The following is a 15,714-nucleotide window of genomic DNA, read 5'->3' as shown; positions in this document are numbered from 1 at the left end:
TTTTTCGGCAAGAGGAAAGAGGGAACTATGCGTTTTTTTTATCTAATATATGCAAGAGGAGAAATTTAATTAGTTTTAAAACTGATAGTGAGGAGGGAGAATGGAGATAGTGGGAGTAGTTGGTGGTTTGTATTGCTTGAAAATTTTAAAAATTCTGAAAAAAACGGTCCTTCACATTTTTTTAAATAAATTTGAAACTCCAACAAAGTTGGAGGATTGTCCAAAATTTAATACATGTGCCAATTTAATGTTATGCCACTTGTCATCATAATATTTCTTTGCCCCTCCTATTATATATATAAATAAATAAATAGAATAGATATTTAGAGTTGTAACGTGTAAACATTTCAAGCAATGACATTTGGTCAATGTAATTGTGTATCTTCGATCAAAGGATGACCCTTGAAGAACTTATGGATAGAAAATTCAGCACTCCTATATTAGAATGTGATACAAATCAAAAAAGATAAAATAATTAAAAAATATATGCACCATAACCAATGTTTGGTTGTAATTGTAGTTTTCTATTAAATCTCGATTAATTGGATTTCACAATTAAAGTTTTAATGTGTTCTAATTACCAGAATACCAAATCAAATGGAAAACTATTTATTATTCATTTGAGAAGTGATATTTTTTTTCCTGAAAAATGAATGTTAATCAATATTATGGGTAGATCGATATAGAGATAGATTAGGTATAGAGCGTCATTAGTTACTCTTTAGTATCTTCAAAGAAAAATATTTGAAAAGCTTCTCCCTGAGGAAGAGTCCTTTAGTACTAATAGTTTTTAACACTTAAAGATTGATCCACTCACGCATGATTGTGTTATGAATTTCATACAGGTTTATTTCTTATTATTTGCTTACCAAAAGTTGCCAGAAGTAACTTCAGATATTCTGAATTTCTTGTTTTTACATAAAATTTTACAAAAGTCATATTTAGCATCGAAAACATGCAAATTTTCTCTCTAATAATGAATTACCGAAAGAACTCTCTCAAAATTATTAATTTTTAATTATTTAAAACTAATAATCATGGGACATTGAGTGAAGTTGATTATATATTTTCTTACTAATAATTATATGTTACTAAATATTGATATGTTTTGGTAATATCCCATAACAAAGTAATGAAAATATTTAGGAGACGTTCAACATTTGTAATCAGAAAATGCATGAAATCTTTGTAGATAATGATACAAATCATAAAATATTAAAAACTATGGTATCCTTATCAATAGTTACACTTACAAAGAGCAAGTTAAGCTTCAACTAGAAAACATATTGGAAACTTACAGGTTAATCTTGTTGGAGAGAGAAATCACAAGAAATTCACGAAAGAACAGAATCTTTGTTTGACAGTAGAGTCACCAAGTTAAGCGTCGTTTGAGCAAAAAAAATTGAAGTGGTTTGAATGGTGAAGTTTTCATGCAACAGTCGGAGAAGGTATAAATCAAGTATTTAGAATTCTACTGAAGGAGAGCATCCCTTCATATGAATGAGTAACGGAACCTGTTCAAGAACCCCACCCCTTCACATGTAATCGTACATTTTGGGATAGTTGGTAAATGTAGATTTTTTTAAATCTATTTATAAGTAGGATAATTAGTTCCTTTTATATAGGCATATAGAAGAAGCCCATTATAAGAATCAATCAAATAAGGGAACTTATGGTGCGAGAAGAGTGGAGAGTACCAAACAAATTTGTTCAGGAACGGTTGTGACTTTTAACTATGCGTATGAACCTGGCTTGGGATTATATTTGTAGGCATCAATTCTTTTTCTTCTTTTTTTAATTAGGGTAGCTTATTTGGGGGGCATTTAAGTAATTAGGGTAGCTTATTTTGGGTTTGTAAAGGTCATAGGTTTGAAGCTTGACTAAGAAAATGATATTAAATAATATTTATTTATTTTTTTTATTTATGTAAATATGACACCGCTTACAAAAAGTTCTACGTACGCCCTCATAGTTGGCTTGATCGACATGTTGCCTGGTTATTTCAATTTAGCTATTTGATCATGGTTCATATTCCTTTTACATTTTCTTTTCCATATTTAAGAAACCAAAATTTCGAGAAGAAGATTTTGAGATATATCTGTATAGGATGAAATATGATATGGCACGTGGTCGTCTAAAGGGAGGACACGCGGAACCCAAGACGGGAATGACCGAAGACCGAACGCAGCTATTCCGCTTGTCACCGAAAAGGATAACGTTCATAAAGGTGTGTTAAATGCTCTGCACCCGGTAGCATTTAATAAGGAATATTCTTCAGCATTAAGAGCGACAGTCCGTTACAGAGAATTCGGCATTTATGTTCACCGTTACGTCTTCATCAATGACTCTCATAATTAACATTAAAGGAGGGCACGATCCTAGGACCTCTTCCCTAGACATAGCTATAAATAGTGAGCTCAGTTATTATTGTAAACGATACGAATTTTCTGGCAAAACTCATACTATATTCTATTAATACAATCTTATTTTCTTTCTTTTTGATCTCATTATTGCTGTGCCCGAAAACCTTATTATCGAAACTGCCATCTGCTGTTTCGTCTATATTTCAAGGTTAAGTATTGTACATTTCTTTGATTATTGAAAACCGATTGATTGTAGTTTTTTTTAAAGGTTACAGCAATTTGACAGAACGCGAATACAAGCGAGTGTATGCTAGAATAATGTTGAAAAATTAAAAGCTGTCGCGCATTCATTAATAAATTTATAAAATATTGGTGAATGAGTCTCTAGATGTCAAATTTTACTTTCCTCTTTCCTTTTGTATTAAACCTTCTCGTAAACTCTTATTTTTCCTCCTATTACTATTAACTAGCATGATTATTTTTTATTTTATGTACACTATAGATGGTACCAGTGCTTTTAATATACAGCTACGTATAAATATTAATCTATTTCAACATAGTATGTGTTTGTGTGTACATGTACAAGCTATTAGTAGTATGTATGTACTATTAAATTTAGTATTTGCTTTAATAATATTTTGAATAGTAATGGTTTTATTAATGTAGTATTAGTTTTATGAGTCTGTTATTTTATTTGTTCTTGGATATTTAGTTTGCTCTGAAACTTAGTAGTAATCTTATTTCAAAGGTTGTTTTTTTATTTCGAAGAAAAGAGAGATGAGAGAGAAAAAAAAGAGAAAAAAAACGTCTCATATCAGCCGTAGCCCACCAACAAACCAGAACCCCACTTGAATTCTCCAAATAGACCCCAAAACAAACCAACAAATTATATCGATTATTCCTTGAGGGATTGGTCTTTAAATATTATTCTTTTTTTTACCTTTAAATTTTTATACTAATATTCTGCAAAAATAAAGCAATATATAAAAATAACACCGCTTTCTAGCAAAGCTACTTATTGGTCGACTGGTCAAGCTCATATTTGGATTTGTAAAAGTCATAGGTTTGAAGCTTGACTAAGAAAATAATATTAAATAATATTTATTTATTTATTTATTTATTTTTATTTATGTAAATATGACACCGCTTACAAAAAGTTCTACGTACACCCTGATAGTTGGCTTGATCGACCTGTTGCCTGGTTATTTCAATTTAGATATTTGACCATGGTTCATATTCCTTTTTACATTTTCTTTTCCATATTTAAGAAACCAAAATTTTGAGATATATCTGTATAAGGTGAAATATGATATGACATGCGGTTGTCTAAAGGGAGGACACGCGGAACCTAAGACAGGGATGGTCGAAGACCGAACGCAGTCATTCCGCTTGTCACCGAAAAGGATAACATTCATAAAGATGTATTAAATGCTCTGCGTCCGGTAGCATTTAATAGGGAATATTCTGCAGCATTAAGAGCGACAGGCCGTTATAGATAATTCGACATTTATGTTCACCGTTACTGTCTTCATCAATGACTCTCATAATTAACATTAAAGGAGGGCACGATCCTAGGACCCCTTCCCTAGACATAAGGCTGGCAAGTGGGCTGGTCCAGGCCCGGGGCCGGCCCAGGACCGCGGCCCAGACGGGCCAAACGGCTAAACGGGCCAGGACCGTTTGGTCCGGTTTAACGGGCCTGGTCCGATCTCGTGGGCCGGTCCTATGATTGGGCCCGTTAGGCCCGGAACCGTTTGGCCCGCCAGGGCCCGGGACCGGCCCGGTCCCTTAGCGGGCCCAACGGCTATTTTTTTAAATTTTTTTTTTTTTAAAAAAAAAAAACGTTGGACTGTCAAAAATAGCCGTTGGCTATTTATGAAATAGCCATTTAACCCCTCAACTTTGTTTTAATCTCAAACTTTTTATAATTACACGTTTTTCCTATTTTCAACTATAAATACCCCATCATTATTTCATTTTTTCTTACAAAATCATCAATCTATCACAATCTCTCTCTAATTTACTTCTACTATTGCTTACTTTATTGTTACAATTTGTGAAATAATTGTGAAGTTAGTGAATTGAAATCTTCAACGATAATCAATTTCCAACAAGTTGTTCGTCAATTCGGTAAACTCGTTCCAACTCTTAAGTTTTAATATTATAATTTTGTTTGTTTTATTTACTTTGCTTGATTAATTAAGATGGCTTATTCCTTAAAAAATATGTTTAGTAAAAATAAGGAAAAATCGAAGAGTGGTGAATCTAGTGGCCAATATATTCCTCTTCCACTTCCCCGGCTCCCCGACCCAAACATGTTACCCGTCCTACACCTCCTATTCTTGATAGCGATAATAGTTTATTACAATTTACCGAGAGTCAATTTTTCTATAATATTGCACCCGGTGAACAATTAAACCATGAATATATGAATGCTCTTTATGGTAATCCAACTATTGATGAAAATGATGATAAAGAAATAGATTTTGATGAAACGCAACCGGATGATGATACACCCACTAGTCCTGCTCCTGAAGTTAACCTAACTAATAATAATGTAGATGATCCCCCATCTGACCCTCCTATTAGTGCCCCTACTTTTTCTTGACAACCTCCTAAACGGGCAGAAACATCTCTTGTTTGGCAATTTTTTACTCAACTAAGAGAAAAAAATATGGCTAAGTGTAAAACTTGTGGCAAAGAGTTAGTTTTTCAATATGTTGGAAGTCGGGAGGGGGGGAGGGGGGACGGGAAGTTTGACTAGACACATATTGCTACACCCTCAAGATAAAGCTAGATATTTTCGTATGAAAACTTTGGCTGAGGGGACAAGTGCACCTAGTCAGGCTGACCTTAGTACCGGGTCAAAACAATTTCAACCGAAAATTAACACTGTTACCGGTGATATTTTATATTATGATCCAAAAAAAGATCGGGAAGAATTGGCAAAAATGGTCACTGTTATGTGCTTATCCTATAGTTTTCCTTCTAACCCCCACTTTGTGCATTATATTAGAAAAATTTATAATCCTACTTATAAAGGTAATCCTCGCACAACCGTAAAGAGTGATATTTATAAATATAAATATGAATATGAACAATATTTGCACTATTTATTTACTCATATAAATTGTCGTCTTGCTATTACAACTGATATTGATAAAAGTGGTAATGACTGTGATTACCTTACTGTTACCAGTCATTGGATTGATGAGCATTGGATAATGCAAAAGCGCATTATTGCTTATAGAATAATTAATTCACGTCACACAGGGTAGTTTATTTCTAACACGATTGCGGATATTTATAGATATTTTTGCATTAGTGATAAAATAATATCAGTTTCAATGGATAATGCTACTAGTAACACAAATGTTGTAGCCTTACTTACCACGATACTAAGTCCTGTATTTAGTAATATTTTTCATGTTAGATGTATTTGTCATATTTATCATTTAATTGTGGGTGATGGTATGCGAATTTTAAATGTTGAAATTGAAAAGGTTAAAATGGCTCTTAATTGGCTTTTTTATTCAAATCGTAGAAGTAGACTTAGAGAATATTTTAAAAGATGCGATGAATTTGGCCTAAGAGAAAGAAAGGTTCCTAAACCTTGTCCAACTAGATGGAATTACATGTATGAAAATTTAGTTATTGCATATGAATATAGAAACCCCATAAACTCAACATTTAATGCTCATGTAAGTGATGATGATGAGCACCTTACAAATGCGGATTGGGCTAATGTTAAAATGCTTATAGATTTTTTAGAAAAATTCCATATTGCTACAAATAAATTTTCTGGGCAATATTATCCTACTATTTCTAACTGTTTAGTTTATATTACAGAACTTGCAAATTTGTTTGATCATTTTTCAGATGGTGGGAAAATTTATCAACTTGCTATTGATTCCATGAGAAAAAAGTTTAAAAAATATTTTTTCCCTATTCCCCCTATTTATGGTATTGCTGCATTGTTAAATCCTACTATGAAATTAGGAGGTCCTCAATTTTGGTATGAAACTGTTTATAATGGTTTAGCACTTGAAGATGAGGAGTTGTCTAAACTTCCGAACGCAATAGCCTCAATTAAAATAAATGTTCAAACTATTTATAATGCTTATCAAGTTGCATTAGATCATGCTAGACCAAATGTTCCAACTCCTTCTTCTTCTAGTTCTCAATCATCTAAAAGAACTGCGGGAGTAAGAGCACTTAGTGCTTGGGCAGGGTTCAGGGGTTCTCAAGGTTCTAGTACTAGTGATTTTTCACAACTAAATGAGCTTGAAAGTTTATTTGTCACAGGGAATTGAGGAAGTGAATCCCGACGGCTCCTTTAATATTTTGGAATGGTGGAAGGACAAAGAAAAATACTTTCCGATTCTTTCAAGGATGGCCCTAGATATTTTAACTATTCAAGCTTCAACAGTGGCATCAGAGAGCGATTTCAGTCAAGCAATACTTCAACTCGGTGATTATAGAGCGTCTATGAGGGAGAGCTTGAAAAAATTAGTACTTTTCAGAGATTAGATCCGTTCGGAAAGAAAAAATTTTGGACTTGCTGAATCACAACCAGAGGTAGACGAAGCTTATGAAGAAATGCTAGCTGAACTTGCGGAGGATGATGCTTCGCCTGGAAGCGGTGATGAGCAAGCTTCATTTCCGCCACCACCAACGGAAATTCCTCCGGACCTTGAAGGATTTATGAAATTTGTAAGAGATACCATGTAAATTAATATGTAACTTGTATTTTGGCACATCTTGATTAGTTTCTTTTTCTTCTCAATGGTGGTATTAGCACCTTGTTGTGCTCATTCCATAGGGGGAGGAAGACTAAGAAAGATATTGCCATGATTTTTAATGCTATAATAAAAATATAACGCATTGATTTGAATATCTCTTTATAATATTTTTGTTCTTTTATATCTTAAGCTATATATAGTATAATATAGTATAGTATAGTATAAATATAAGCTTATATATATATATATAAGCTTATATTTATACTATACTATAGTCTATACTATATATACATCTCATAAGATATATAAACTATATTCGATATACTATATATACATCTTAAGATATACTATATATACTATACTATATATACATCTTAAAATATATTATATATACTATACTATATATACATCTTAAGATATATATACATCTTAAGATATACTATATATACATAGTATACTAGATATACTAGATATATATAGTAGATATATATGTATATATAGTATATCTTAAGATGTATATATAGTATATAAATCGAATATAGATTATATATAGTAAGATGTATATATATTATAGTATAGTATAGTATACATCTTAAGCTGTATATATAGTATATACTATACTATACTATAATATATATACATCTTACTATATATATATTATATATATCTTAAGATGTATACTATCGAATATGATTTATATACTATGTATATATAGTATAGTGTGTGTGTGTGTATATATATATATATATATATATATATATATATATATATATCTTAAGATGTATATATAGTATATAAATCGAATATAGCTTATATATCTTAAGATGTATATATAGTATAGTATAGTATATATATATAAGCTTATATATATATGTATATCGAATATATCGAATATAGCTTATATATCTTAAGTTGTATATATAGTATATACTATACTATACTATAATATATATATACATCTTACTATATATATTATATATATCTTAAGATGTATACTATCGAATATGACTTATATACTATGTATATATAGTATAGTGTGTGTATATATAAGATGTATATATAGTATAGTGTGTGTATATATATATATATATATATCTATCTTAAGATGTATACTATCGAATATGACTTATATACTATGTATATATAGTATAGTGTGTGTATATAGTATAGTATATATATAAGCTTATATATATATATGTATATCGAATATATCGAATATAGCTTATATATCTTAAGTTGTATATATAGTATATACTATACTATACTATAATATATATACATCTTACTATATATATTATATATATCTTAAGATGTATACTATCGAATATGACTTATATACTATGTATATATAGTATAGTGTGTGTATATATAAGATGTATATATAATATAGTGTGTGAGATGTATATATAGTATAGTGTGTGTGTATATATATATATATATATCTTAAGATGTATATATAATATATCTTAAGATGTATACTATCGAATATGACTTATATACTATGTATATATAGTATAGTGTGTGTGTGTATATATATATATATATATATATATATATATATATCTTAAGATGTATATATAGTATATAAATCGAATATAGCTTATATATCTTAAGATGTATATATAGTATAGTATAGTATATATATATAAGCTTATATATATATATATATATATATGTATATATAGTATAGTATATCGAATATACTATGTATATATAGTATAGTGTGTATATAACTATATATATATCTTAAAATATATATATACACTATAATATACTATATATATACTATAATATATATACATAGTTTATAAGTCATATTCGATAGTATACATCTTAAGATATACTATATATACATCTTACTATATATATATATAGCTTATATATCTTAAGATGTATATATATCTTAAGATCTACTATACTATACTATATATATATAGTATATCTTAAGATGTATATATAGTATATTTTAAGATGTATACTATGTATATATAATATAGTATATATATATATATATATTTTAAGATGTATATATAGTATATAAATCGAATATAGCTTATATATCTTTATTACTATTATTTTTCTCTAACTTCTATAAAAAAAATAATTAAAAATATAAAGTTTCTGTTGGGCCCGTTTAGGCTCGGGACCGGCCCACTTAACCCGGGACCATTAGTTCGCGGTCCCGGTCCCGAGCCGGTTCCAGCAATAAGCCCGCGAAGCCCGGGACCGTTTAGGACCGGACCGCATAGGACCGGCCCACTTAGGACCGGGCCCGCGAAGCCCACTTAGGACCGGGCCCGACCCACTTGCCACTTCTACCTAGACATAGCTATAAATAGTGAGCTCAGTTATCATTGTAAACGATACGAATTTTCTGGCAAAACTCATACTATATTCTATACGAAACTTAATACAATCTTACTTTCTTGGTTTTTGATCTCATCATTACTGTGCCCGAAAACCTTGTTCCCGGAACTGTCATCTGCTGTTTCGTCTATATTTCAAGGCTAAATATTATACATTTTTTCGATTATTGAAAACCGTTTGATTGTAGTTTTTTTTAAAGGTTACAGCAATTTGACAGAACGCGAATACAAGCGAGTGTATGCTAGAATAATGTTGAAAAATTAAAAGCTGTCGCGCATTCATTAATAAATTTATAAAATATTGGTGAATGAGTCTCTAGATGTCAAATTTCACTTTCCTCTTTCCTTTTGTATTAAACCTTCTCGTAAACTCTTATTTTTCCTCCTATTACTATTAACTAGCATGATTATTTTTTATTTTATGTACACTATAGATGGTACCAGTGCTTTTAATATACAGCTACGTATAAATATTAATCTATTTCAACATAGTATGTGTTTGTGTGTACATGTACAAGCTATTAGTAGTATGTATGTACTATTAAATTTAGTATTTGCTTTAATAATATTTTGAATAGTAATGGTTTTATTAATGTAGTATTAGTTTTATGAGTCTGTTATTTTATTTGTTCTTGGATATTTAGTTTGCTCTGAAACTTAGTAGTAATCTTATTTCAAAGGTTGTTTTTTTATTTCGAAGAAAAGAGAGATGAGAGAGAAAAAAAAGAGAAAAAAAACGTCTCATATCAGCCGTAGCCCACCAACAAACCAGAACCCCACTTGAATTCTCCAAATAGACCCCAAAACAAACCAACAAATTATATCGATTATTCCTTGAGGGATTGGTCTTTAAATATTATTCTTTTTTTTTTACCTTGTAGCAAAAATAGGCTTCTTTTCATCGAGAATATCATAGTTCTTCAATATTGAAAGTTTGAAATTCTTGTTTGAGGGTAAAAACTGGTTAATAATTAACTATTGTCAAAATCCTATGAATATTGATAATCTGTGCTTATATTTTTAGTTCAAACACTGATTTAATAATTTATTTTAAAAAAATTTAAAACTTCAATTGATACTTGGAAAGTGTTGAAGAAATCAAAAGGATAAAGTGGATCTTCTTGATTTGATGTTATTTGACAAAATTGGTGATTGAGGATCGCTTATATTGATATTTGAAGATTTTGTTTCAAATTTGAGATCATCTAGAGCAGATTTGGGCCTTTGGGGTAGTTTAATCGAAATTGAAATTGTAATTTTAAAAAATACTTTGTTGAACAATACAAGAAAATTATGTCAATCGATTAGATTTTATTGAACAATTAATAGATGTATAAATTGTAAATAGCACAAACTCATGTCAATCCGATAGAGTTTGATAAATAATTGAACAAGCACAAAATCATGCCAACTGTGTATTCTGAAAAACCTAACAAATATATCGAATGCAGATAACACAAAGTTATGTCCATATGATAGAGTTTGGTGAACAATTGAACAATCACAAAGTCATGCTAATCGGATAGAGTTTGCGAACAAGTAACGATATAGATAGAGTAAATATAACATAAATCCACCAATCCAATAAAGAAGTTCCTGACAAACAATGAGTATGTGTGTGTGCAGGGTCATTTTCTAAATACATTCAGAAATTTGAACAATATATAAAGACCAATCTCTTATAGGACTATTCCTGTCAATCACCCTACAAAACCAAAAACCAAAAACAAACCAAAAACCAAACCCTAAGACCATTTCTACTGCGGCCCACCAAAAAACTAAAGCCTCAAATTGTACTGTCATGAATTCTTTGAAAAGAAATTTTCAGAAACCACTATTGTTTATTGGTTATTAATTTGCTATAGCTATCATTTACTAAATTACTTCATATAGCTATGTTTTTATTTGTTATAGAGTGTATTTGATATATTTAAGCTACTGTGTTCATGAATACAGTAGCAAAACTCGGCGGAAAACAAGGAAGTCCAGCTAAACATAGAATGTATTCATATGTATTCGCGAGCTGTATTCGTGAATACAATAACGTAAATCTGCAGAAAAAAGGCCCCTTCAGCTGTTTAAAAACGGTATGTGAATCAATTAACGCGATAGAATCCTAATATAACTCAACAAACTCAATTATAACACGCAAAATTTGTATTTCCAGTTATAGAAAAGATTCTCAGCCGAAAATACCGCCAAACAGAGCAATCTTCAAAGATTCAATCCATCATTTCTTTTTTGGTATCGTTCGTGAAATTTATGGCACGGTGATATTGTTCGAAATTCATACAAGTATATACAGAAATTTGATTTTACATATGGCAAGTTTAACCGTGCTACTGCATCATTCTGGCAAGTGGAATAGTGAGAATAACTATGTCGATTATTCGATTGATGGGATACTGATAAAGGAGTATGCGTCGTACAATGATTTGGTTGCTTCAATTTTGAAGCAACTTGCCATAGATTTGAGCTCAAAGTCAATTAAAATTGAATACAAAGTGGAAGAAAATTGCACGCCAATGAAAATACACAACGACATGGGTTACATGGTGTATGTAGAGTTGAAAAAAGAGAACAGAGAATTCGGGATGTATCCTTTATGTATAACAACAATGGACAAAGAAGTTGTAGCTGGAGGTAGTTTAGTTCAAGGCGACCTAATGCAAATAGACGAAGCAGATGGGGTGAGTAAATTTGATACAGTTGATACACTTGCTCTTGAGTCAGTCAATTCAGGTGAACCAATTGAGGTGTTCGAACTGGAAAGGGATTTGATTATTTCAAAAACTAATCAAAGAGAGGTCATGGTTGGACAAGTATATAAGGATAAGGCCACATTGAAAGCGGTGATGGAGCATTATGCAATTGCAGAAAGGTTTCAATTCCGGGTTGATAGGTCTAATGCTATCAGGTTTGAGTGTTCTTAATTACAACCTGTTGAACAACATGTTTTATTTAATTGTATGGATATGTATTCTGAATTTTTGTATAATGTATTCATGGCAGAGTTTTTAAAAAACAGCATGTATAATATATGTATTTCATAATATATGATTTCCTTCGTTCTATTTTTCATGTATTAGTGTTTTTGTACTTGAGTTTTCTGAAACAATTATATCATGTATACATATGTAATATTGTATTCACATGTATATGAGTGTATTCTGTAATCATGTATACATATGTAACACTTTATTCATATGTATTCAAAAAAAAAAAGTTATAGCATATTCAAAAAAACAAACATTGTATTTCATTGTATGTTTTCATATAAATAACTTTGTTGGCAAATAAAAATGCTGGGTATACGTAGACAAATTAGTTGTAGTTTCTGTTTATATTTTATATCCATACATAATTGATTGTATGTATTACATAAATGTATTTGCAGCTATACATTATTATGTATTTCAGAGGATTGTGAATCGAGATTTAAGGCTTCTAGCATTAACAAATCATAAATGTTCAAAGTGAAGGAGTTCAATGATAAGCATACATGTCCGTTGAAGGATAAGGTATATGAGCAACGTCAAGCAAGTAGTAGCCTTATTGGTGGTATGATTAGGTCCAAGTTTACTAATCATAAGAGAAAATACACCCCAAAGGATATAATTGATGATGTGAAATCAGACTTTGGTGTAGATGTTAGTTACATGTTGGCGTGGCGGGCTAAAGAAAATACAATGAACTTTTTGAGAGGTGAACCAGCTGATTCATACAATAAATTACCGGGGGTACTTAAATACACTGGATATGACATATCCTGGTTCGCATATTAGAATGGTAAAATCACCAAAAAATGAGTTCACGTATTTGTATATATCGTTGTATGCTTTTATAAAGGGGTTCGATCACTGTAGACCCATCGTGGTTGTGGATGGAAGCCACCTAAAATCGGCATACACAGGGACATTCATCTAGGCTAGCACGTTGGATGGTGCAAGTGAGTTTGTTAAAAAAAAATATATATGAATTATAATAAAATTTGTTAAGTTTACTGCCTAATACAAATTGAATGATATTTTTAAAATATGTATGCAATTGTATTTACAGGTCATATAATGCCACTAGCAAATGGTGTTGTTTATTCAGAGAACGATGCTGCTTAGTCGTGGTTCTTTGAGCAATTCAAGGAAGCATATGGTGAGAGGGAAAACATGTGCATCGTTTCAGATAGGAATGAGAGCATCATCAAATCCGTATCAAGAGTGTATCCTACGGTACCCCATTTTGCTTGTATATGGCATCTATGGAACAACGTATATAAGAAATTCAAAAAGAGTCATTCAAAGTTGAGCAAGATATACTTCTCAATGGCAAAAGCATACACTCAGGATGAATTTGATAGTCGAATGGAAAAGGTGGAGAAGGTAGATATTCGAGTGAAAGAATACTTGGAATTAGCTGGATACGAAAAGTGGGCTAGGTTGTATGCACCTGTTAACCGAGGATGGACCATGACGTCAAATATTGCTGAATCAATCAATGCCGCACTTTTATCAGCAAGAGAATTGCCAATATAAGACTTCCTAGAAGAAGTTAGGAAAATGTTTGGACGTTGGAATTGCAGCAATCGGAAAGAAGCTCCACACACGTACACAATACTTGGGAAAAAATACCAGGAGATGCTTACTTTGAATGAGGCAATGTCTACACGTATGACTGTAAGTTTTTTTTTGCTTTATGTCCTTGCATCATGTATTTAGGCCTGGTATAACATGTATTTATTTCTGATACAATTTCTACAATTAACATATTGCATGCTCATTGTATTATAGCACTTGTGCATGTATTCTGTTTTATGAAACGGTTTTAAAAACTGGTTATTATATGTATACATTACTTGTTTATACATTTGTATTTCATTAGGTGTATTCAATGGTTTTGTTTCAAATTAGATGCATTTCCTAGCAGATATACTATATTTTAATGTATATCACTGTATTCCTCAGTTAAATGTGTTCATCTTTAATAGTCAGTCTAAATATAGTCTGTATTCCGCTGTATTCCATATATTTCACTGTATGTCATTGTATTTCATACATACATATATTATATTTAGATTTCTGAAAGTTTAATATTTGTTGACATGCTGCATATTTAAACTTTTTTTTTATTGTATACATGTATAATGTATTTAATACGTTTATTCTTTGAGATATATATAACTTTTTATAAATGTCCAAAACTTATATTTATCTGTTTAATGTAGGTTGTACCATCCACTGAGCACTTGCATATGGTGAATGATGAAGGAAGACATTACACCGTTTGCCTTCTAGAGAAAAAGTGCAGTTGTGGGCGGTTCCAAGTTGATGAATTACCATGCCCACATGCTTGGGCTATCTTGAAAAGCAAGTTTCTAATGCCAGAAGATTATTGCTCGGACTATTACAAATCAAAGTCTGTTGTAATGACATACGAGGTGTTAGTGTATCCGCTGCCTGACCGAAATGAATGGAATATACCAGCACATATATCAGAGAAAGTTGTCTTACCACCCAAATAGAAAAGACCTCCTGGAAGGCCAAAGAAGAAGCGTGATAAGCCGTTCATTGAATTGTTGCAGAAGAAAAATCAACATTCGTGTAGTATATGCGGGAAGGGAGGACATAATAAGCGTACTTGTAGAAATGCTCCACGTAGGAATTAGTTCATGTTCTGATTTCAATTACTGCAATAACGATATGTCATAGATTTCTTCAAATTTTATATTACATATTGATTTATTGCTGTATTGGATTCTTGCATGATGAATTATTTTAGTACAATTTACTAAAAATATTTTTTAGTAAACTGCTGAATACATACTGCAGATATATTTGAATATATATATATATATATATATATATATATATATATATATATGCTAAATACATATGAATACATCCTGCTGAATATATAGTGCAATACATATGAATACATACTGCAGATATATTTGAATACATATATACATATATACATATGAATATATACTGCTGAATATATAGGTCATCTATAGTGCAATACATATGAATACATACTGCAGATATATTTGAATACATATATACATCTGCTGAATACATATGAATACATAATGCTAAATATATAGTGCAATACATATGAATACATACTGCAGATATATTTGAATACATATATACATCTATACATATGAATATATACTGTTGAATATATAGGTCATCTATAATGCAATACATATAAATACATACTCTAAATATATTTGAATACATATATACA

The 15,714-nt window shown here is 30.8% G+C and overlaps 1 protein-coding gene across 1 annotated transcript; it reads left to right on the top strand.

Annotated features, from left to right (window-relative positions):
* The first annotated feature begins 14,024 nt into the window (after nt 1–14,024).
* Nucleotides 14,025–14,986, top strand: LOC104089106 (uncharacterized). The gene is made up of 2 exons (XM_009593926.1): nt 14,025–14,141; nt 14,690–14,986. The coding sequence occupies exons 1-2, from the start codon at nt 14,025–14,027 to the stop codon at nt 14,984–14,986; spliced, it is 414 nt and encodes a 137-aa protein (XP_009592221.1).
* The last annotated feature ends 728 nt before the right edge of the window (nt 14,987–15,714 follow it).

Source organism: Nicotiana tomentosiformis, chromosome 8 (assembly GCF_000390325.3).
Source record: "Nicotiana tomentosiformis chromosome 8, ASM39032v3, whole genome shotgun sequence".
In the NCBI taxonomy this organism is placed as follows: Eukaryota; Viridiplantae; Streptophyta; class Magnoliopsida; order Solanales; family Solanaceae; genus Nicotiana; species Nicotiana tomentosiformis.
The sequence above is the reverse complement of the archived record's forward strand: the minus strand, read 5'-3'. Positions and strand labels throughout refer to the sequence as shown.